The sequence below is a fragment of the Triticum dicoccoides genome, chromosome 6B (genome assembly GCF_002162155.2).
Source record: "Triticum dicoccoides isolate Atlit2015 ecotype Zavitan chromosome 6B, WEW_v2.0, whole genome shotgun sequence".
Classification (NCBI taxonomy): Eukaryota; Viridiplantae; Streptophyta; class Magnoliopsida; order Poales; family Poaceae; genus Triticum; species Triticum dicoccoides.
Genome location: NC_041391.1, coordinates 520238157 through 520263228, shown reverse-complemented (window position 1 = coordinate 520263228; position 25072 = coordinate 520238157). Strand labels below are relative to the sequence as shown.

Below are 25072 nucleotides of genomic sequence, written 5' to 3'. Positions count from 1 at the left end.
CTCTAATCCCTTGCGGATCTTGTTACTCTTGGGTGTTTGAGCACCCTAGACGGTTGAGGTCACCTCGGAGCCACATTCCATTGTGGTGAAGCTCCATGGTATTGTTGGGAGCCTCCAATTAAGTTGTAGAGATATCCCCAACCTTGTTTGTATAGGTTCGGTCACCGCCTTCAAGGGCACCAATAGTGGAATCACGGCATCTCGCATTGTGTGAGGGCATGAGGAGAATACGTTGGCCCTAGTGGCTTCTTGGGGAGCATTGTGCCTCCACACCGCTCCAACGGAGACGTACTTCCTCTCAAAGGGAAGGAACTTTGGTAACACATCCTCGTCTCCACCGGCTCCGCTATTGGTTATTTGTTACCTTTACTTGTGCAAGCTTATATTCTGTTGTTTCCCTAGCTTGCTTGTGTGCTTGTTGTTGTTGCATCATATAGTTTGTTCACCTAGTTGCAGATCTAGACAGCCTACTTTGCTGCTAAGTTTAATTTGGTCAAAAAAAGCTAAAAATTGTTAGTTGTCTATTCACCCCCCCCCTTCTAGTCACCATATCGATCCTTTCACACACCTCCAATAGTTTTAGGATCCAAAACAGCAGTTTTCAAGTTATATGACTAAACTCACACACCTCCAATTTTAGGACCCATGACTGCAGTTTCGAAGTTATAGGATGAAAGTGACACACCTCCAATAGTTTTAAGACTTATGATGAATTTTACTCTTGTTGAATTGTGTGAACCTAAATTAACAAGTTTGGACTTTATATGTGTGAAAATGCCTAATTGAAATGGAGTATGCAAATCAAAAGATAGAAGAACCGGCAAAGAATTTTGTTTAGAGAGTTAAGTTTTATAACTTTGACTAGAAACCCTTTCTAACTCCTCAGAATTGATGAGTTGAGCTTTGAGGGATACAATTTTAAGAGTTCGGTCAGAGATGCCTAGGTGCAACGACATGACATGATCACACGACAAAGAAACTATGCTACGATAACAAAAATGCAAAGAGACTGACCATGCAGTGATTTTTTTCGGAAAGTATGATTATCACACCGTTCTATCATCAATGATCTTGGGTAGGAATGCATTCACTTTGATTCGCATTGGGATCAACTTGGGAGCCGTAGAATTCGCAGAAGCAAGAAATGATCATAGACCATGACCTAAACTTGGCAGCTGGCCCATGGCATGCTAAAGAACTTTCGATACAACTTCAATGGGGATCCTGTCAAGCTGGAACACAATGCAAACATGCCACAAAGATTCTTCGTAGCGCATCGGAGTATCGAGAACCAAGAAGTTCATACCCAATTTTAAGACGATCTTGTTGAGCCCTTGTGGACACTTCATAGCACTTGATTGTTGTGATTTTACCATGCTTGTTATTCGGACTAATGCTACATTTGAACCCTTTCGGGTGTTTGAATTTCAATAGTTAAATTTGTAATGTTGTTGAATTGTGTGAACCTAAATTAACAAGTTTGGATGTAATCTGTGTGCAAATGACTACTCAATTGAAATGGAGTATGCAAACCAAATGATAGAAGAGTTGGCAAAGAATTTTGTTTAGAGAGTTAAGTTTTACGACTTTGACTAGAAACCCTTTTTTTAACTACTCAAATTTGATGAGTTGAGCATCGAGGGACAAAATTTTAGTAGTTCGGTCAGAGATGCCTAGTTGCAACGATATGACACGATCACGCGACAAAGAAACTATGCCACGGCAACAAAAATGCAAAGAGACTGACCATGCAGTAATTTTCCCCCAGGAAAGTATGATTACCACACCGTTCTATAGGCAGTGATATTGGGTAGGAATGCATCCACTTCGATTCGATTTGGGATCAACTTGGGAGCCGTAGAATTCGCAGAAACGAGAAATGATCACAGACCCTGACCTAAAATTCGCAGCTGGCCCATGGCCATCCACGGACTGAGCACGCTTGACTGTGAGTCTGCGCGCGCACTACGGCCATGGATCCGCATAGTTGACAACCACACGCGCACCACTCCCCGGAAAAGGATAGACAAACTCGTCGCTGCACTGCACGGCTTCCTGCCATCTGCTCACCATCTGAGCTCCATCGGCCACCGAACCGGAGTGCCAAAATTCTGGAGGAGAATGGATCGAGGAAGACGACGGCGCAGCCCAAATCAGCGGAAGCTTCGATCCAAGCTCATCATCTGCTTCTGGGGCCAATTCTATTTTTACAGCAGAGTCCTAATATAATATGGAAGTTGACAAAAAAAACTTCAGAGTCCGAAATTACAGACAGACTAATTATAATCTTCCTATACGCCTACGATCCAGCGGTACAGGCCCATGAGCCCCGCCTCGTCCTCGTCCGCCGCCCGCGGCGCCGCCATGCCCGCCGCTTCGGGGTCCCACCGCCACGAGTCCTCCTGCCGGTGGCTGTGGTGGCTCTGGCTCCACCGCGCGCTCCACCGCCCGGAGAGGGACGACGCCGAGGAGGCCAGCCGGTCCACGTACTCCCGGAGCCACCCGCGCGACCCCGCCGCCTCCGCCAGCGCCTCGCCCGGGCCCTGCGGCGCGGCGCGCTGCCCGGCCACGGCCGACTTGGCCGCCGCCGCGGGGCGCGCGATGCGCGCCACCACGGCCTCCACCTCCTCGTCGACGCGGTAGTCGAAGGAGCCGAGGGAGTAGGTGCGGCGGTCGTCCCCCGCGGCGGACGAGCGTCGGTTGCTCACGCTGCCGATCTCGACGCGGAAGCTTCTGGACGCGTTGCTGCTGCTCCTCGCGTCCAGCGGCTCCTGCTGCGCGGCGGCGGTGTAGGCGGTGGGGAGAGGCGGGTGCGGGAGCGAGATGGCGGCGCGGCAGAGCGGGCAGGACGGCGTGTTGCGGAGCCACGCGTCGACGCAGGCGGCGTGGAACGCGTGCCGGCACGCCGGGAGCAGCCGCAGCTCGGCGTCGGGCACGAACGGCGACAGGCAGACGGCGCAGTCCGGGGAGCTCTTGGGCAGCGCAGCCAGCGCCGACGCCATCGTGAAGAGCGGAAGCGACGCGATCAGCCGCTCCTTCTCGTCGTCGACCACCTCGCCCCCTGTTGCCGCTGCTGCGGGGCCCGCCGCGGGTGTCGCCGAAGGGGCGGCCGCCTCGGCGTCGGAGCGGGAGGAGGCGCCGAGTCCCCTGGAGACAGCACTCGGGGCCGGAGAAGACGTTTGCCGCGAGGAGAGGCAGCGGAGGAGGAAGTGGATGGAGATGGAGGCGCAGAAGACGAAGGCGAGGAGCGCGGCGATGATGAGGAGCGACGGGGAGAGGTTGAGCGAGGAGGAAGGTGGCGGAGGCGGCGACGGCAATGACGGCGGGATGGTGACGGCAAGGGGGTCCCCGGCGTACGGCGGCGCGGGCGGCGGGAGGGAGTCCATGGTGGGCCGCGGGCGGAGAGGCAGGAGGAGAGCGCGTGTTTAAGGCTCGGTAGCTGGCCGCGGTCTCGAGCCTTTTATGGGTTTTGGGGTGCGGGGTGCGTGGGCGTGGCGACGGAGAGCTAGGCCATACTGCCGCTGTAGGCAGCGCAGCGGGGATGGAGAACTGGAAGGTAAAATACTGGCAGTTTCGCAATCACAGGAAGCAGGAATGTGAATGACCTTCACAGTTTTTCCACCCAGCTTTTGTCGTTCATCTCACCATCTTTCGCTTGTGTTTTTGATTGACTCTGCTTGTTTTTCTGCACTGCAATTGCACAGGTGTATCGTTTCACTTGTCCGTATTATTCGAAACTGCACGAGACAGGTCAACCGTTCCTACTCTAATCGGTCATGTGAAGATCACAAACCCTACTTAATTCGATATGCATATACTACTGCGTGATAGTTTTAGCAGGGTCATTTCATTTGCCTTGTTCCACTTCAGTATTGACACGGCGTATTTGGCGGATTGCACCGATAAGTCGTCCAAAGTGACGGGACAAACAGAGAGCTGACGCCCGCCCTTTTGTCCATGGCCAGATGTAAAAGGGAAGCCACAAACCATCCGATTTGCTTCGATTTGGGCCGCTTTTGTCCAACTATTTTATGTGGGGCTCGCACAATTACCTTTGATTGACACGAGAAAAGCCGAATAGGCCCATTCTTTGTTCTTCCGGGAGAAGCTAAAGCCCTTTTCGTAGGACGCTACACGGCCAATTCGTGAGAATATGCACATTGTCGGTTTTTACTGCCGAGCTTTGTGGCTCATCGGAAGATCAAGCCGGAGTGACCGCACCGACAACGCATTTTGGGTTAAGAACAACCAATTCGATCGACTCTGCCATGAATGCACATACTGTATTAATCAAAATCACTATGGAGCGAGACATGCACGGCTGGACTATATATTTCTCTACTAGACCTGCTGGGGCCATGGGATCTACCGATCAGCGAAGTTGCTTGCGTTGGAAGCTCAGTATAACTCTCTTGCCAATTTGTGAAGAAGAAGAAGAAGAAGAAAATTAACAGCATATTTATTTTAGATTAGTTAAGGCGCATCAAAATTTAGATCGAGCGGAAAAAGGACGGCGTAGGTAGTAATGCAATGGGCTGCCGGTACATGTTGCTCTGTACGGGCCTTTAATTTCCCATGTCTGAGAATTTATGAACTCCATCAGTCACATAGCAACCTATTGTAGGCCCCGCGTTTCAGTGCACTCATGGCGTATCAAACGGGAAATTACCTAATCTGTGCAAGTAGAAAAGTCCCTTGAATTGATTAGCATAGTGTAGATCTCTTTCTCTCTCTCTCTCGCGAGCTGTCTGGATAATTTTGCGTCAGTCATCACATACGCAATATATAATTAATTATCAATGAACTGGGTAGCATTGTTAATTAGGAACGATGATTAGAGAGATACTCATATGTGGAATTTGACTTGGAATTGTTTAATGTCATTGGAATTCTATTGCACATGTACATGTAGATAGGTTGTTGGAACCTGGAAGCTACGTCGGAGCATCGTTCAGCTGGAATAATACCAGCACTCACAAGTAAGCGGTCACAGTTGTGCTTGTCACCTGTTGGATTAATTGCCTCACATGCATCGCGATTTGATTTGACGAGCATGCATATGCATGGGTGCAGCGCGAAATGCATATACAAACCGATCGATCGACCAGCTTGCTCCAAAGAGATTCTGTATCTCGTTAACAGTGCGCGCGGCCGGTGCTAAGCTCGTCGTCGGCAGGTTAGTTTCACTGGCAGTTGTGCATATTGATGGAACCGCATGTGGACACTGTGCTGCTGCCTTGTTGAGCATCTCGTCACACATCTCACTCACATTAAATAGGTAACAAATTAGGAGCACGCACACACTATGCATACAGTGTTGTTTAACCCTCATCATCAGGTCGTCCAGGATGTGCAATAAGTTTGTGGTGGACCTGTACTCGCGATGGCCATGACCATGAGGGTTTAACAGCTTTGCGGCGAGGACATGAAGTTTTAACACCTAATGTTAACCCCTCCCGCTATGGTACAAGGGTACGTGTCACATTAATCTTAAACGTAACTAACGCGGCGGCGCATGTGTGCAGCTCATTGTTTTTGAGATAGCATGTGTGCAGCTCAAGAAACCTTTGCAAAGAATTAGTAAGGGCACGGCAGAAATAATCCCTCCACGCGTACGTACATGTTGGGATCGATTGGTATCAGATCAGATCGTGGTTGCATGCATGCATGCCTCGAAGCACGGCGGTCGGAGAGGTCGTACGTACGTACGTAGGGCATGTACAATGGTGCTATCTTAAGAGTGCCACGTAGGATAAATGATGATGTGGAGAAGAGAGAACTCATAAGAAAAGGCTTGTCTTCTCTTATTTAAGAGAAGACAAGAGATGATCTCTTAGCACAATATGTCTCACCACATTTTTAGGAATGACTAGTTATTGAAGATAAGGCTAAGAGATGACCCATTGTAGACTCTTTTTTTTGTCATATCTAAATTACATGCAAGACTTAAGATAAGACTACCTATCAACCATTGTACATGCCCGTAGGAGCGCAACATACGATCGGTAACGACGCGTCACATGGCCGTTAAGCTAGGTGGTAAGAGCAACTCCAACAGCTCATGTAGAATTCCCCGCAAAAAAAAAACAGCTCATGTAGAAACCTTACTGTAAAAGTGGTTTTATGGACGGCCGTATAATTTACGGGAAGTTGTTACCGAGGCACATAAGTTAGTGGCACAATGATGGGAGGTGTGGCGACGGCGGCCGGAGCAACCAGAGCGGTGAAGCGGCACCACAGGGGAGGCGCCGCAGGCTTGTGGTAGTGGCCGGTGCGGTAAGGCGGGGCAGCGGAGGCGACCGTCCTGGCAACGGCGCGGTACTGAGGGGGCGAGGGCGGAGGGAGGAGGAGGCGGTGCAGGACGCATGTCCTGACTTCCAGACGGTTTTTGACCCGCCAAATTATACGGGAACGGCTATCTTCATGTATAGTTGTGGAAAGGTGGGTTGTTTAGGCTGGGGCTGCTTTTTACCAGTTTTGTCATGTCAGTGTCTATATGGCTTGTAATTTATTGTTGTTAAATGAATGAGACATGTATTACCTTGCAAAAAAAGATAGGTGGCAAGTGCGTATTCGATGAGCAGACGTATGATCCTTGGAACCACAATTGATACGACCGCATATGAAGCTATGATTATTGATGACAATACTGTTGCATCAAGCTTGAAAACAGAAGACGTGTATGAACCAAGGAATATATTTTATGATCAGGAATGTGAGAAGAACGTACAAGAGTTCATAAAAATTACTAGCATGCATGCATTGGGTCTTCTGTGCTCGTGTGTACAACCATGCATGGGTGAGAAAAGTGATGCTTTGGTGAGTCACGTTGGTGGACATTATTTAACAAAGGAAAAACAAGCATGCATGGGTTCCTTTTGCATGCCTTCGTTTCACGGGAAGAAAGGACCTGCGCTAGTCATGGATTGGAAAGGCTCCACGGCTGTTAAACAATATATTCTTGGAGATAATTTGGAAGGAGTTCAATTTGATAATTTTAAGGAGATAGAGTCACGTCCGTGCAAGCAGATAAAGAGCAGAGATTTGTTTCTCTTCCAGCCACGCAAGGAACAAACTCCTTGGCAAAGAATATTTGTACGTGTCCACTTTTGCCTGAAAGAAGTCGGATGGGGCCCACCTGCAGAACAAGAGACACTTGAAGATGGCGCACAGTCCAAATTCCTTGTTTATCTTAGTTATTTATTTTGAGTCGGTTTAGTTATATTTGGTACCTGCTGAGATATAAAAGGCAGATGCAATTTGAATTAGTAGAAGGTCAAGATTGTATTAGAGACAGACTTGTTGAACTTGCTGGTTAAGTTAGATGGGTCGACCACTATATAAGGTCATGTACGTGTGCCATGTAAGGGAGGTTATTATTTTTATATGAAATAGACACGATGTGTTTTTCAGGGTAGACACCCGTATCAAGTTTTGGAGGGATCTTTAGAAAACCTCTGTGTTGCGATTTCTCTTCGTGGAAATTGTTTTGCGCGTGAGTACCTTCGTCGAGATTGGTTTTCTCGTGCTGGGCCGCAAGGTTCAAACCCTCTACTTCGTGTACATAGCGTGCGCGGGCGAGAGGTTGCTACAGCTGGTGGTGGAGTGTCGTGAAAGGTCGGGCCGCAACAACGGATCGGATGTCGCCAACGAGGTTCGGTTCACATATCAGGTGGTATTCAGAGCATCAGGTTGTTCACGACACTATGGAGCAGATGGCAAGCGCATCGTTATTCAGTAAGTTAAGCTATGGTTTTCAGTTGGAGGAGGAAGGGCGTTGGACTGGACTCTTTCACACCCGTGTGGTGGTGAGAGAGAGATCATGTGCCATGACGATCGACCACATGAATTTGATCAATGCCGCAAGCATCGAGATGGTGGAGAAGTTGGATCTACCTATTGCACTACGAGCACAACCGTACTTGTTTCGTTGGGGTCATGAAGAGCTCAATGTGACGCACCAAACCAAGGTACCGTTTTTGTTGGGAAATTATTTTTGCGAGGTTTTATGCGATGTGATTCCAGCATCAATGATTTCATGTCACTTGTTATTGGGCAAGCCATGGTACAAAGAGCATGATGTTACGTATGATTGCAAAGCACATAGATATACTGTCAAGAGGGGTAAGAAGTGCAGCCTCGTGCCAATGGGTGAGGAGCGTTTTATTTCTTGGAGGAAAGAACATCTTGAAAAGATTAAAGAGCAGGAAGAAACAAAGAAAAGAGAGGTCAATGTTGCTGAAATTTTTACGGTCGTCGTTCAATCTGCAAATAAAATTATTGTTGAAGAGATCGACTCGAAACCGAGGACGGTTTCGTTTCAAGGAAGAGAGGATGATACGACCGCATATGAAGCTATGATTATTGATGACAATACTGTTGCATCAAGCTTGAAAACAGAAGACGTGTATGAACCAAGGAATATATTTTATGATCAGGAATGTGAGAAGAACGTACAAGAGTTCATAAAAATTACTAGCATGCATGCATTGGGTCTTCTGTGCTCGTGTGTACAACCATGCATGGGTGAGAAAAGTGATGCTTTGGTGAGTCACGTTGGTGGACATTATTTAACAAAGGAAAAACAAGCATGCATGGGTTCCTTTTGCATGCCTTCGTTTCACGGGAAGAAAGGACCTGCGCTAGTCATGGATTGGAAAGGCTCCACGGCTGTTAAACAATATATTCTTGGAGATAATTTGGAAGGAGTTCAATTTGATAATTTTAAGGAGATAGAGTCACGTCCGTGCAAGCAGATAAAGAGCAGAGATTTGTTTCTCTTCCAGCCACGCAAGGAACAAACTCCTTGGCAAAGAATATTTGTACGTGTCCACTTTTGCCTGAAAGAAGTCGGATGGGGCCCACCTGCAGAACAAGAGACACTTGAAGATGGCGCACAGTCCAAATTCCTTGTTTATCTTAGTTATTTATTTTGAGTCGGTTTAGTTATATTTGGTACCTGCTGAGATATAAAAGGCAGATGCAATTTGAATTAGTAGAAGGTCAAGATTGTATTAGAGACAGACTTGTTGAACTTGCTGGTTAAGTTAGATGGGTCGACCACTATATAAGGTCATGTACGTGTGCCATGTAAGGGAGGTTATTATTTTTATATGAAATAGACACGATGTGTTTTTCAGGGTAGACACCCGTATCAAGTTTTGGAGGGATCTTTAGAAAACCTCTGTGTTGCGATTTCTCTTCGTGGAAATTGTTTTGCGCGTGAGTACCTTCGTCGAGATTGGTTTTCTCGTGCTGGGCCGCAAGGTTCAAACCCTCTACTTCGTGTACATAGCGTGCGCGGGCGAGAGGTTGCTACAGCTGGTGGTGGAGTGTCGTGAAAGGTCGGGCCGCAACAACGGATCGGATGTCGCCAACGAGGTTCGGTTCACATATCAACAATGGACCCAAAATTAAGCAAAGATCATGTGTGCTTTGTATAGACATACAGTTGGTGTCTTCGTGCCTGAAAATTAGTAGGAGTACCCACCTGTACACCCATTGATCTGCGCATGATTAAGAAACTTGTTTCGGCGTAAATTGCTTAAAGAACAGATGAAAATGTAAAACCAGACCAATACGAGACAGTGCACAATTTCATAAGTGTACTAATACTTTCTCCAACCTTTCCACTACGTCTTTTTCTTGTACCACATTCGTATGCAACGTCTTTCCCATATTCTAACCTCGAAAGTGTCTCCAAGTCTCCACCAAATCCGGTTCCTGCACGGACATCACCTCCATCCTACTCTAACATAACGCAGGATGAAGATGCCCACACAACTCATGTCGAGAGAGGGAAATATGACGTCTCCTTGTAACCCAGCCTTTCCCTTGACAGGATTGTAGTAGGTGCCTCCCGACACCCCGGGCACTACGGTGTACCCTTATGTGTAGTTGTCATGATGGCGGTCTAGCAGTCCCCCAAAATGGGAGAACTCAATAAGATTTTAGAATGATCCTGATCATAAGGGATTAACCTGCCATTGGGTGGACTCTATGCTAGCATCGATCTTGGAGGGTCTTGATCCAATGCTTAAATCAGATAATTAATGCATGTTGAGCCGTGGCTAACGCAATAAGGATCTCGAATCTTGTGGGTAAAGTGTACAACCTCTGTCGAATATAAAACTATTCAAACAGTCGTGTCCACAGTCAACGACGGTTTCAGTGACCACACTTAGCCTATGTTCATGTTTTGGTTTACAACGAAGGTGGCAAGTGGTACTTCTGATGTGATACATGGTGGGAAAGGCCATTTAATTTGGACCTTGTCCTGAAGATGATGATATATATATGTGGAACTTGATTATGATGGTATTGAATTCAGGGATAGTATGGTATCAAATTTGGATTATGATGAATCTTGAGAACATCGATGATCGGATTTGGAGTAAGAAGATTGACCATTAGGGTCACACTTAGATGCTCTTAAAATGTTTTGCAAAACCACTATAGGATCACACGTGTTAAATTGTTGCTTTCCGGATGCAGATATGAAACTTAGTATAGCAGCCTTCCTTTCTATAGAGCATATGGATGAATATCTGTCATCACCTCCTTGTGGGTTGCTTGTGAGTACATTCAAAGTTCTCACCTAGCATTTTTGTCACTGGCTATTAACTTGGCCATGCATGGAATAGCAGTATATGGATGATGGGTTTGATGATAACCTGGCGAACTAGGGCGCAATCATAGTTAGTCGCATGTGGCAAACCGATGGGTCTACATGATGTGTTTCAAGATTCTCTGCAATGTTTGAAGTGGTAATTCATCACCTTGACAAGATGGATGCGACTATGAAAGTATAAGCTCACTATTTATGAATGTTCTTTTTTTTATCAGTTCAACTATGCGCAACAACACACTGATCACGGGATCGCTATAAGATGCACACAGAGGCTTTGGTCAACTAAGTCGGGGTCACCATAGATCTGATCTGGCCTCAGTATCGGTCTGATGCAACCCCTTACCTGGAGTACCAACCGACGGTGCAGAAAATGGTCAATGCCATGATAGGGTGGCAAGCGTAGCCGGAAGTAATAGTGGGGAGTTCACAGAGGGGTTTTACCTAGGTTCAGACCTCATGGTTGAGGTAATACCCTACTCCTTTGTTTTAGATTGATGTGGGAGCACCTCATGTGAGGGAGTTACAAGTGGCTCATGATGATGACTACCGAGGTTTGTGTTTAATGGAATAGATGCCTCGAGCTACCTGTATGATACGTCTCAAACCTATCTATATTTTCTGAAGTATTCATGCTATATTCACATCATTTTTACATCTTTTGGTGCACTTTTATATTATTTTTATTGGACTAACATGTTAATTAGTGCACATAACCAATTGTTGTTTCCTGCATGTTTCTTGTTTTCCAGAAAATCCATATTTGTAGAGCTCAAAAATAAACTGGGATTTACGAGGATTATTTTGGAAAATAAGTGACCCAATGTAACTAGACCCACCTGGAGAGGAGCTCCAGGGGCTCCAAGTACGATAGTATGTTAGGAGAGACCTCTCCCACATATAAAACTGCAATGATGACGGTCTGTCTAGTAACTTAACCAATTGCCTAGGAACAATTTCGTACCACATACCACCATTTTTTCACACTCGCTACCCTTCAAATTATTGTTCTTGTACAAAACAACACCTAACTTTTGTTTACATGTTCTTTATTATCTTGGAAAGTTATCATTTTATACTTGCAAAGTACTTCTAGTTTTACTTCCTAGGTAAAGCAGACACTTGGTGTACGTAGGGTTGCATCATTGGCACATAGGACCTCACACCGTACTTACCATCTCCATCATTGGAAAGTGCAACGACAATTCCTAGCACATGGCGACTATCACCCTACTCTCGCCTTATAAAGGGGCCGAGAGCTAGGGTTTACATGTTTCCTAACCGACGTCACCGACGAGTGTTTCTTTGCTTGCACGCCAAGATCATGCTTCACCTTCAAGTCGGGCCCCTGGACTGAACGCCAGGATAGAGCTGCCACTAGGCCCCCTGGCCCTCGAGGCTGGCTAGTGTCAGGCTTCCCATCCGATGGGCCACCCCCAATGTATTGTACCATCAATATGCGTCAATCATTCCTATTTCTAAATAGCCCATGATGTCCGACACTTGCTGATTTAAGACCACCTCCGACTTCTGAAATGACACGCCGCTAAGAGGGTTACGCCCATAAGGATTACTAATGGCTTTCATAACCATAAGAATGGATTGTATTTTGCGTTGGCTCGTAAAGCCTATCACAATCCTCCTTCCTTTACCCAGACTTGGGACCAATTGTCTTTAAAAGTACATAGCCGGAGTTACATTATAATATTTCACATAATTGTTGCCATTACTCTTGAGTCTTGACAAAGCAATGTTGCCTTATTCTATTAATCTATCACAAATTCATAATCCAGCATAACAATGTACGAGTAGGAAATTATGCACTAAGCATCGATAGTTGAACAAGATCATGTCATGTTAACATAAGTAGTTGAACAAGATCGTCTCAAAAGAGCTTTAAAAGATGGTTGTAATCCATCCATGATTGCGAACATATATAAAGATCTTGCAATCCATACATGAGTGCCGACACCAAAATTGAATTGAGCACCATCCACAGGAATAGATCCGTTGTCTACATACACATTGTGCCAAGTGCTAACACAAAGGCTTATTGCGTGCATACACCATAAAAAATATTTGAACCAAAATTTTGCACAACATTGTGCTCACCATATATCGAAATTTGGAATATTTTAAGCTCTCACCTATGCATAACATACAAGGTAAATTTTGCTCTCCCTGCTGAAATGGCACATCTATGCCTCTATATGGGCTTCGGTGTTAATGACAAATGATTAAGAGACTAAAAACTTGCATTTATCTATGCCTAAAATGACAACTTGTAGGAACCGGGGCGTAACCGTGTGACTTTTGTCGATGTAGTTCGAGATGGTGCTGCAAACTTAATTCCTGAGCATACATATGTTCGTCATAAATATTCAATTAGCTGTAATTTAATTACACCTACATGATCTTTGTATAATCGTTAGGCGTAGCCACATAGATGTACAGAAAATGTGTCATATTACTCTATTAATTATGCAAGTGATGTACGGCCATGGTTTGTAGTTTTGCAGCTTGTCCTCTGTGCAGAAAATTTAATCCACACTAGTTAATTACCTTGTCACACGATCTTGGGGTTGAGGGTGAGGGTGGATAAGCTAACCACTAGCTAGTCACGTAAGTTACGGCGCTAGAGATGCCTTGAGACACACTACAACCTTGTTCTTTGTCCTTCCACCCCCCTGGAGACCGGCAAACAACGCAAAGCAGTAACACCCGTCACATCTAATATCTCAAGCATATAAGCACAAACTAAACTAGATTAACGTGCGCTGCTCTAGTGGAATCCATGGGGCAATGGAACCGGGAGGAGTTCAGGAGTTTTGTACAGTAGTAGTATATTGCACCAAGGTCAGTCTCCTGGCTAGTGATTATAGTATTGTGGGCTCTCATGATGCAAGGGGCCTAGGGATTGAGGACAGAGGTGATATTAAACATCTTCGTTTGTACTAACGGTCAAAATTGCTTCTATCTAGCAAATTAAAGCTAGCCAGAATAGGTACTTGTTTTTTTTTTAGAAAAGGAGGAAAGACTCCCAGCCTCAGCCACTTCATTAATTGTTCACATAAGCCTTACAAGGTAATACAACAGTAAGTCTAAAACCGTCGTCTAGGTAACATCTATCGCTACTCCTATCCAATTGATGAAGGGATGCTGATAGTCTGGGCCTAATACCAAACAGACCTTGCAGCCAAACCTAACATCTAAGACCTGAGGTCCCATCCACGACGCCTGTCGGGTATGGGGCACCCACCGGTTCGGCGCACTCCTCAACCAGGACGCCTGCCGGATATAAGGCCGCCGCAGCCACCTGCCACCAGTCCATCTTCACAGTTGTACTGTTGCATGTACCTTGCCCGGTCTAGCTGTCGTCGATGCCACCACGATGCCAAACCGCGTCACCCTCCTGCGAGAGTCCATCTCCGCGCATCGGACGCCGAGTCACCACAGCGCCATGCCGCCGAGATCCGCCGTCATCAATGCGTAAGATGACGCATCGCTCCACCAAAGAATCCGTCCTCCGGTCCCTCGAACACGTGTACCTCCAAGAATTACGCCCCCAAGAGGGGAACGACACCAGAGCGCCGCCGTCATCCGATCATCCGATCTAGGGTTTCCCCCGGAGGTAGCAGAGAGTGGCCTTGAACTTCTCCATGACGATGCCTTCAAGAAGAAAACGATGCAGATAGCGCCGCCACCGCCAGCCTTGGCAGTAGCCGAAAGCAAGTTTTCACCCAGATCTGTTCGAAGGAATCCAACTCTCGTGCACGGCCGCCGTCACCACCAGACTGAGCACACGCCCCCGCCGACACCTTCACGATGCCCAGAGGCCGCGAGACTCGCCGCCACCACGCCTTTATACACGGCAGCAGGCCCCCACGCCGCCCCGATCCAGCCCGCCACCACTTGCCTGCCAACATCCATGGCTTGAAGTATGTCGACCAGAACCCCAAGCCGTGTTAGCCGACGAGGAAAATGGTTGACCATAGCCTTTGGCCGACCCCTACCAACCTAGATCCAGATCCAGATCATGGGATCGGCAGCCCAGCGCTGCAGCCAGGGCACACCACCGGGTGGAGCCACCCCACCACTCCAAAGGAGCAGTGCCGCCACCGATCCAAGCAGTGCCAAGCAGGAACTGCCGGACAGGAGTTGCGCCGCCACCAGGGAGGGAGGGGATCCACGCCCTCGCGCCGGAGCATCCAAGCGCCGTCAGCCCCCATCCAGCGCTCGCCACGGAGCCCCACGCCCTCAGGCCGCCGCTCCCGCAAGTCCAGATCGGAACTACAGCGACCCTCCTCCAGCCGCCAGAAGCTCCAAAGACGAGAGGAAGAAGAAGCCTTGGGGAAACGCCCCGCCGCCGCCGTCACAGGAGCATGCCCGGGCTTCGCCGGCGGCGCCTCAGGCGGCGGCGTGACGAGGGAGGAGAAGGAAAGGGCGGAGGCTGTCGCTAGGAGTCGCCCCCCGTGTCGCCAGAGGAGGGCGACGCGGGGCGAAAAATAAAATGCTCCCCTCGCACCTTAAAATGGGGAGATTTTCACTTCCCGGCCTCTGCACCAACTAAGGATGCATACAGCCATTTTAGAATGAGTAGCAAGATAAACATGATCCTCATAATTTTTTAAATGAGCATCAATATATTTTTTGATGAGTGGTTTCACCACACATCAAGCTTGATCCTCAATAAACGGGGGAAAACCCATGTGCATCACCTGTTAATTCTGGAAATTGAACTCAGATAGTTGGGTTGCAGAACCACATACCCAACCCCTGAGCCAAGTCTCTCTCCGCAGAATAGGTACTTGGCTAGATGTACGATATGTTTCCCCGTGTGATTTCCAATGTGGAACCACAGTGCGGGGTGCTAATTGGCGGTAAACCAATACAGTACAGTACTACTACTACGCTACAACAGGCTAAATTTCGTGTTTTGACCCTTTTCCTAAACAAATTCAGGATCTGACCCCACTTTGAAATATTTTCGGGATTTGACCCTTTTGCTACCGCCAGAGCTCCTGGCGGTAGGGTTAGACAGCCTACCGCCAGGCACCATGGCGGTAGGGTGTGATGGAGGGGGACGGCAGCCGTCACCGCGCGCTGACGTGGATAAGTACCTTACCATCAGACAACTTGGCGGTAAGATGTCTAACCCTACCGCCAGGTGCTCTGGCGGTAAGGTGTGGCAGGGTTTTGCCGTACATGCATTCTGTAACGAAATATGCTAGGACCCATGGCGGTAGGCTGTCTGACCCTAACGCCAGGGCGCTTGGCGGTGGGGTCCTGCGTTTTGCCGTATAAAGTTTCTGTAACGAAATATGCAAGGGCCCTGGCGGTAGGTTAACCCTACCGCCATGGTGTCTGGCGGTAGGTTGTGTAACCCTACCGCCAGGTTTCCTGGCGGTAGGGTCCTCTGTTTTGTTTTTTTAAGTTCATTTGGTTGCTTGTTTTCAAATTCAATATCACAGCAAGTTTCACAAATATAACAACAATATCATAGATTTTAAACAATTAAATTTGGGCATCACGTAGATCCATATTAAGATAACTTGAAGTGCATAGAACATTTCAAACACATAGATCCACAAATAGCAAACACATAGTTTCACAACCACTAGACAAGTTCAACCAAACTAAAAGAGGCAAGTATCGAAGAGCATAGTCAGTTGCTCCTTCCCCTCTTGGAGGTACGGTCCTCGTTACTCTTTGAACGAGTCTCTTCGGTCTTCTTCTTGGGCCGGCGAGGAACCGGTCTCTGGAAAGGGTCCGGACTCAGCAAATCCTTCTTCTTCGAATTCCTCTTCGGCAGCTGAGATGCCTGAGATGTTTGAGTTGGTGGAGGTCCATAATCTTCATCGTACTCCTCCTCCCCGTTGCTCTCATCCTCCCCCCCCCCTCCTCTTCTTCATGTGTGGCCTCCTCATCCTCATCCTCTTCCTCCTCCTCCTCCCCAACCAACCTGGACGACGAGGGAGCATGGCTCGATGAGCCGATGAGACCCTGTGTGGCTACAAGCTGATAAGCTTCAACTAACCCAGCTCCAGCACACCCAAGCAGCCCTACCAGCTTGCGACAATGCTGCACGAACTTCTGCACTCACAATGAAGCAAGGTCATAATAAGTATCAGATCGACTAACTGCAAGTGAACAAGATGCATCTGTTCCGAGGAGGCTGAAATTGTACCTTCGTCGTCCCCCTGACTCTGGTCTCAGATTGTACACTCCCGGGAAGATGACCTAGTGCATCTGAGGCTTCAAAGATGCATCTGTTAAGCTCACCGGACTGCAACGGCATAAGTCAGTCACGTTGACGAATAAAATATTTTAAATACGACCGTCGGTTCAAACGTACCACTCTGTTGATGAGGGGTGCAAACTCCCTAAATCCACTGTGCATGTCTCTGATGCCGGTCTGGTATGCCTGTTCATCGGGGTCAACCCACTCTAGCTCCGCGATGTCTTTCGCCGTCCATCGAGGCCTGAGACGAAGACGGTGCTTCTAGCCATCATCGTACCACCTCATGTGTCGGCCCAGGTAATCATCCCAGTTAGTCACTCTCCTCTCCACGTCTTTACGCCACCTCCACCGGTTCCACTCCGTCACATGAGTCTTATGCTCCTCTCCCCAGTTTGTGATCGACTGATTCTTCTGCCGGCTCATCCTGCAAGGCATAAGCAACAAGAATCATCATAAGCGCAATGAGATCATCATAAGCAACAAGAAACATGATAATCTCATGGAGAACAAAGAGCTCACAGGTGCAGCGCGTGGCCGCCGGTATCGGTGGGCTGGCCCGGTGGGGTATGCTGATAAATCCCAAACTGTGTGGCCACGCGTTGTGGCAAATTCCACTCGACGGCGTACACACAGATCATGGGCACGATGCACCGCTAGATACCACGGTCCGCATCGCACATCACGTTCAGATCAAAGGCCCACTCTCGTTCTTGTCGATACGGGCACCAGATTACCTATTACATATACCTTGGTAAGTTCGCACTCTCGGTCAATAGCGGAATCAAAGAGAAAGGTGTTGTGCGAGTTCATATACCTGCGTATGCGTCAAAGCGTCCAACTTGTTGGTGTAGGTATTGTACGAAGTCTTGTTTAGGCCCGTGTAGAGTTTGACAACGTCCCACTCGTAAGCTATGGTGGGGTTTCGAGTCTCGTCGCCTTCTTCGCCATAGTCTTCCCATGGGCGTCTTGGCAACTTCTCCGGACGCCCCACCGGCAGCCGCTCCCACATCCAAATGGAGAAGGCCCAGACAAAGCCACCCATATTGGACTTGTCTCCCGTCCTCTGCGTTGCGTCGTCAAGCTGCAAAACATCAAATGAGGATTAGATATAAGAAAATGTCATGGACACACTTTCGTAGGTAGGTACGCAATTAGACACTCTCTTACCGAACGGTATAGGTAGGCGAGAGATGCCGTCCCCCAACTATACCCTGCATCCCAGTCCGCTAGAAAGAACAGATACGCCCAGTTGGCAGAGTTCCCGGAGCTGTCTGGAAACACGACCTCCGAGAGAATATACCACAGATAGGCCCTCGCGTACAACTCCACAGTCGCCTCATCTGCGCCTTGGGGGCATGTCCTCCGGTGCTCCGAGAGCCAGATCAACGGCACACCGGATGTACGGTTACTCTTGGCACCGGGGTAGTCGCCGATGAGGGTGGTGACCCTCTCCTGCCAGTTGGCCCTCTCCACTCGACCGGTGAGTGCATGACCCTCGATCGGCATTGCAGTAATCATCCCCCAGTCCTCTAGGGTCACCGTCATCTCCCCGCATGGCAGATGGAAAGAATGGGTCTCCGGTCTCCAACGGTCAATCAGAGTTGTGAGAGCCGCGTGGACAAGCGTCGGCGGCTGACGCTTGAACTGCAGCACGAAACCCAACAGACGGGCTCTCTTGAAGAACGGCGCGTAGCGCTCGTCGTAGTCCATATGCCCATGAACCCCTTGACCCCTCATGCGCAGTGGCTGGAGCGTTTGTCAAAAAGTGAACGCCAAAAAGTTAGGAAATCATTTTCATCAATCCGAGAACTTTGATCAAAATTTCTTTCATATCACTTACCTCTCCGTTCTCTATGAAACGGGCACGATGACCCTTGTCGAATGCCTAGTCCAGCATGGAGTACCGTTGGCCGATGTTGTCCGCAAGAGGTGGCCGCCTTAATAGAGTTTCACAAACAAAAGCACCATAAGCATAAGCATACATAAACAAACAATGAACTCAAATCATATCAAAATAAAATTTTAAGCATATTCCTCCAACAACATCTACTACACATGATGGATCAAATCATATCAACATGCATCATATCAAAAAAACCTCCAACATACATCATAGCTTCATATTTTTAAACAAAATTTTCCAAACAACATCTTCATATCATCATATCAGCATGCATCATCAAACTAGGGTTCATCTTCACACTAGATCATATCATCATATCACATGCATCATCAAACTAGGGTTCATCCCTTTATCAACATTACATCATAATTTTTTTAACAAAAAAAATTATGAACTAGGGTTCATCTTCACACTAACATATGAACTATTGATTAGAGTACATATCCAATACCACTACTTACTAAAGAACTAAGAACTACAACTACAATCAATCTTAGGTGAAAAAAAATCAATCTAAGTTCAAAAACATGAGGAATTTCAAGCAAATAATGTGTCGAATCGGTAGCAAGTTTGCAAAAACTAATTGGAGGGATCGGAGGAGCTTACGGTTCTCTCCTCGAGGCCATCTCGATCCGCCAAAACGGTGAAGAATCGGTGAAGATCCAAGGGGGGGAGTGGAGGAGATGAGAGAGGGAGAGAGGGGCGACTTGGGGGAGAAAAACAAGAACTGCCGACGGGGGGAGGGGGAGGGGTGGGGAGAAGGGAAGGGGCGCGGGGGCTCCGGGGCAAATAACTGCCCGGACCCTACCGCCAGGGCCCCTAGCGGTAAGGTTAGACAGTCTACCGCCAGTGCCCCTGGCGGTAGGGTGCGACGGAGGGGGACGGCGCCGTCTCCGCGCGCTGACGTGGATAAGTTTCCTACCGCCATGGGCCGTGGCGGTAGGCTATCTAACCCTACCGCCAGAGGCTCTGGCGGTAGGCAAAAGGGTCAAATCTCGAAAAAAATTCAAACAGGGGTCACATCCTGAGATACTTTCCAAAAAGGGTCAAAACACGAAATTTTGCCGCTACAGCAACAGTGAACTTTTACGAGATCACACGGGGCCTGACTGAATTTACTGTCCTTCAAGTTACACTTTTGTATCAAAAGTGCAAAAGACATGCAGCACTAGCCAGCTCCGCGTCCTCGCAGCAGAACTCATGTGAATGAACGAATTCTTGAGCGGTGCCCGGTAAGCATTAAGGCTGCAGGCATGCATGCATGCGGGTTGGATTTGATTTGAAGGTGCACCTTCTTGGATCCCTGCCGCCGTCGACAACGGAGGCAGGCACGGTTCATCTGGTGCCGAATTTGGGTTGAATGATTCGTGAGAGATCGAGAGAGATCCCTGTCTCGCTCGCTGGATAGCTCATCCCTGACCGATGCACTGCCATGATGCGCGTCAGGGGCAAGCTGAGTTGAGTTGCCCTTGTCGATCGATCTCCTCTGCCACCTTTCGATCTCCCAATCTCCCCTAGGCTATGATGTCATGATGAAAGTTGGCGGGAAAGAATCAGGGGCCGATCAACGCTTCGACAGTACGTCCATGTGGTACTCGAACACGAAAGGGGGCTGCTGCTCTTCTTGCCTTTTCCTTTCTCTCCGCTCGCCGTCCAGTGGAGCAGAAAAAGGTTCTGAAACTGAACCCGAGCCTCCGAGTAGTTTACCTGCAAATCGCGGCGGAATTTTGTAACCTTCACACGGACGTATCAATTCAGGGCAATCCAAAATGACTCGATCATGGACTCAATCAAATCTTGACTAGTGAAATGGGATCTTATGCCGAGCTGACATGACAACAGCTTCATGGAAGGTGATCTGCTGACGTGCGTGCAGCCCGGCCAACGCCGATTAGTCAATTACTTGGCGCATTCTCTAGAATAACATATACACGCAAAACAAATATACATAGGGATAGCACGTGCTTTTACTACTCAGAAATTAACAAATTATACGGTCGTAATCGAGGAAGCATTTGCATTGGAGTTTACTAGCACTGCCGGTGCGGGTTAATTCATTGGAAAAGATAGGGTAGGTACAAAACAAATCTAGGTGATGTCTCTCACCCGACCTAATTCTCCATGGCACCGATCATTGCCCGGATGCCGCCATCTGAGCTCTAGGCACGAGCTTTCATCCGGTTGGACTCGCGTGGAAAATTCGGGGCCGGCGGTTGACTAGACCCGTTCTGCTCCGAAGTAGCTGGTCACCGCAAGCCACATATGTGGAGGGAGGGTGAAAGCGAAAAGAGTCAAGACTTGTTGCTCACCAAGAACATGCCCATCCTAATCTAATCCGATCGAAAGCGCAAAGCGCGAGCCGACTTCTTTTCCCGTTCTTCTTCTTCTTTAACAAATGGAACGGAAAGCAGGCAGAGATGCGTGTTGGCGGTAAAACATAGGTGATCGGCGTTACGCAAGGCTGGGGCAAAAGGAGTCAGCGTTTCGCTTTGCCTTGTCGTCCCTTCTTTTATTTATCTTTGCTTTGTGCCGTGGATGCCAAGCTTATGGAGGCTTATACGAGAATGTTGTTGTTCGATGGTTGGTCACACCGGGGGCTGACTTCTGCACGTCAAATTTTACAATGGAATGTAATGGAAGATGTTGTGGATGTACGCTTTTGGAGACCATACAACGTGGGAGCTGTACGATACTACAAATAAGTGAGTGCCGGTGCAACAACATCAAAATCAGAGTGGCGCAGCGGAAGCGTGGTGGGCCCATAACCCACAGGTCCCAGGATCGAAACCTGGCTCTGATATATTTTTTGAATTTTTTTTTCTGGCACAATTAGTTTGTTCTTTCACGGACCTGCTAATCTGTAATCTGAAGACTGTATCGTGGAGTATCAACGTAGCAAGTCAAAGGGGTTGTTTGGAACCCATTCTGCACAAACGAAGATTACGATATGCCGACTGTAAGTTCCACTGATGTGTGTGTGTCGTGTCTTTGCCCCCAGCTTGTAATTTAGTTGTGCATTCTTTAGCTGCGCATGGTGCTAATTTGGGAGCTGGAACCCGCCAGGCAATGCACTTTACCGGCCTTTCTCTCATTACACCAACTGCTTGTGCTTGAAAATACTTATGTTTTCAGTGTTGCAAACAGTTAATTAAGGGTTCAGATTCAGAGCTTACAAGAGAGGGGAAGAACTAGAATTTACTTGTAACTTGTAAAGTGACTGAATCACAAGTTCCTGAAACTGTACCATCAAATTGACTCATTACTGTCTGTAGTTTTTTGACATTTCCTGAAATTTGGATACCCAAGCAGGCTGATGTGGTGGGGGTTCTGAATTCAGATAAGGGAGAGGAAATGCCACAATTCCTTGTTTTGGTGTGTATACTTACAAGGTTGTTTTCTCAGAATTGAGTAAATTTTAATACTCCTACTAAAAGCTTATGTGTTAAATACAAAGAGATGGCTAGTACATCTAACTCAACAATGTCTGAATGAGTTCAAACCTTCATATATGTACTCTGAGCAAATATACAATTAGAGCAAAATTAATTGGACCATAAAATCTTTTCCAAATGGTTGCTCAAAGGAAAAAAAAACTTGTATAAGTAAAAAGAACTATATGGGTTAAGTAGCGGATAGGTTATCTATTTGACATCAGAGTTTTCAAGTAAACCACAATTGCATTTCAGGGAGTGACTACAGACCTAATTTTATTTTACTCACAGATACCTTGCCTCTAGCATGTATGGACCTGCTTTTTGTTCAGCCTGACAGGAGGCCTAGGTGACATTGACACTCTATTTAAATCAGATTTCAAAATAATGACTTAGAGAGTCGGTGCTAAGAATGAAGAAATTTTAACTAATGGGATTAAGTCTCGAACTAGCTGGGCCTACAGACTTCCTTAAGATTGTTCTGATATGTGTTCACTGCACTAATTTGATTATGTGATAATGGTAGGTTTGGAGGTTGGATAGTTAAATACAGTTCCTAGGAATGAAGAAACTGAGGGAAGAGATTTGATAGTGGAGGGTTTGGAGGATTGGATGGTTTGGTAGTTCCTGGCAATGAAGAAACTAAAGCAATAGATTTGCTCAATGTGCATTAAAACCAACTGAATTTATCTATGTTCATTTTGCGACACTCTCCAAAAACATTTTTCAGCCTATATTCAATCTACACTCTGGCAAAGATGGCTATACAAATCCTGTTCTTTCATGAATCTACTAATCTGTAGTCTGAAGACTGTCTTATGCAGTATATATAACTAGAAGATTAGCAGGCACACAGTGAATGGTCCAAAGGCTGGAGGGGGATAACCTTTTCTTGTGAGAGAATTAAATTCCAGTTGCTTATCTAAACTTCTAAACTGGTAAACACACAAGAATTCATCAACCTTTCGCGATTTACATCCCAAGTTCAACTCCATGACAATTAAGCCGACAATATATTGTGGAAGGTGTCAGCCTCCACATGCTCCATGGCCTCTGCTTATCAAGCGCAATTCATGGGGGCCAGTGCCACTTCGTTTAAGCCTACATTTCGAAGTTTTGGGCTCCTCCAAAATGTAAGTTCTTCGCTTGGCTCATCGTTCAAAATGGAGAGCGGACCATCTTGGCCAGGCATGGATGGCCGAATTGCGGGCTTTGCCCCCTTGTGTAATATTTGTTGGAAATATGAGCAAATTACCGAATGATTTTATTAACAGAAATACTAGATAAAGCATGACTAGTATAGCAGTGATAAAACAAGCCATGTGATTTGAAAAAGAGAAGGTAAATAATATCTGCATATATAAGCTAGAACCGATCATCTCTAGAGCAGACAGTAGATCAAGATGCATATATGAAGTAGAGCCTAACGTGTCTAGGACAAACACTTGAAGAAGGAACTGTTGCAGGACTTTCAATAGGAAAAATAAGAACACGTACTGGACAACAGCAGGAGCAGAGGCACTGGACTTGGGGTCGGTGTCTTCCATGTCGTCGAGGAGGTTGTCGACGTCGGGGAAGTAGTCGTCGAAGTCCGGAGCGTCCGTGACGAAGAAGTCAGTAGTCGCGCAGAGCGCTCCCCAAAAACCTTATCACCCTTCTCCCGGACAGGACTCAAAAGGTGCGGTTTCGGAGGCCTACTGTCCCGACCTGCGGTGCACGCGAGATTCTGGTGCGTCTCTCTGAGAGGAGCGACCTCTGTTTTATAGGCGCAAGAGAAGGAGGCGAGAGGCTGCGTCGGGAGCTGAAGGGAATTCTTCTTCTCCCAGATCCAATAGAAGTTTTGAGGTAAGAGGTATATGTCTCCCGGGAGAAAACCCTCTATCAACACAACTATCCGAACATGGAAGCTTGGGTTGAGGAGGCTGTCAACGAGTCATCAAAGGCGATAGATTGGTTATATTCGGATTCGTTTGTTCGGATTCAGTGTCCACTAGAGAAAGGCTCATTCTCATCATAGAGCGCGCGTGGATGTCCCTCTTGTTCTCATGCTCATACAAGTAGGGAGGGAGCCTCCCTTATAAAGAGGTCCAACTCCCTCTAAACTAGCAATGTGGGACTAAACTTTAGTTCCACCTCTTGCCTTGCATGAATGGGTTGCGTGGGCCTCTAGGATTTATTAGGAATTTCTGAAACTGCTATTGGGCTAGGCCCAAATAGATAAAAATTCCAGCAATATGGGCTTGGAGACAGCTGCGTGTTTGCCTTTTGAATGGAGAGCTCCTATACGGCGCATTAAGCGCAACTGGCGCCCACTGTCGCTATCTGGTGGGCCGGCCCAGGAACACGCAGAGAAAAAATCTCCCAAAAAAGCTGCTGCCAACAAGATTCGATCTCGCGCCGTTTAGTTATGATGCAGCGTGCCTAACCAGTACATCTACTACAACCTAGCGATTCATTACAGCGAGAGAATCTTAACAACAACACTAACCGCACTATTTCTGATACAAATAATTTAGAAAGACATGATTTTTTGGAAAATGAAAAATCTGAAATAAGTTTTAAAAAATCGCGAATTAGAAAAAAGTTCATGTATTCAAAAATTTTCACCAAATTTTATAAAAGATCACCGTGTATTACATAAAATTTCATTGTATTAAGAAAAATGTTCATTGTATATTATGAAAATTGTTCACCTTTGCATATAAAAATGTTCGTCGTGTATCATACAAATGTTCATCGCTATTATGAAATATTTTTCAACGTTATTACTAAATGTTGAATGAGTATTCAAAAATTGTTCAACACATATATTCATATTGTTTCAAAAATGTTCATCGTGTATTATTTAAAATGTTCAATGGATATAAAAA

At 46.9% G+C, this 25072-nt stretch overlaps 1 protein-coding gene across 1 annotated transcript; it reads right to left on the bottom strand.

Annotated features, from left to right (window-relative positions):
• Nucleotides 1-1809: 1809 nt before the first annotated feature.
• On the bottom strand, nucleotides 1810-3515 carry LOC119322063 (E3 ubiquitin-protein ligase ATL4-like). Its single transcript, XM_037595563.1, has one exon. The coding sequence runs from the start codon at nucleotides 3384-3386 to the stop codon at nucleotides 2292-2294; it is 1095 nt and encodes a 364-aa protein (XP_037451460.1). The 5' UTR covers nucleotides 3387-3515; the 3' UTR covers nucleotides 1810-2291.
• Between the last annotated feature and the right edge of the window lie 21557 nt (nucleotides 3516-25072).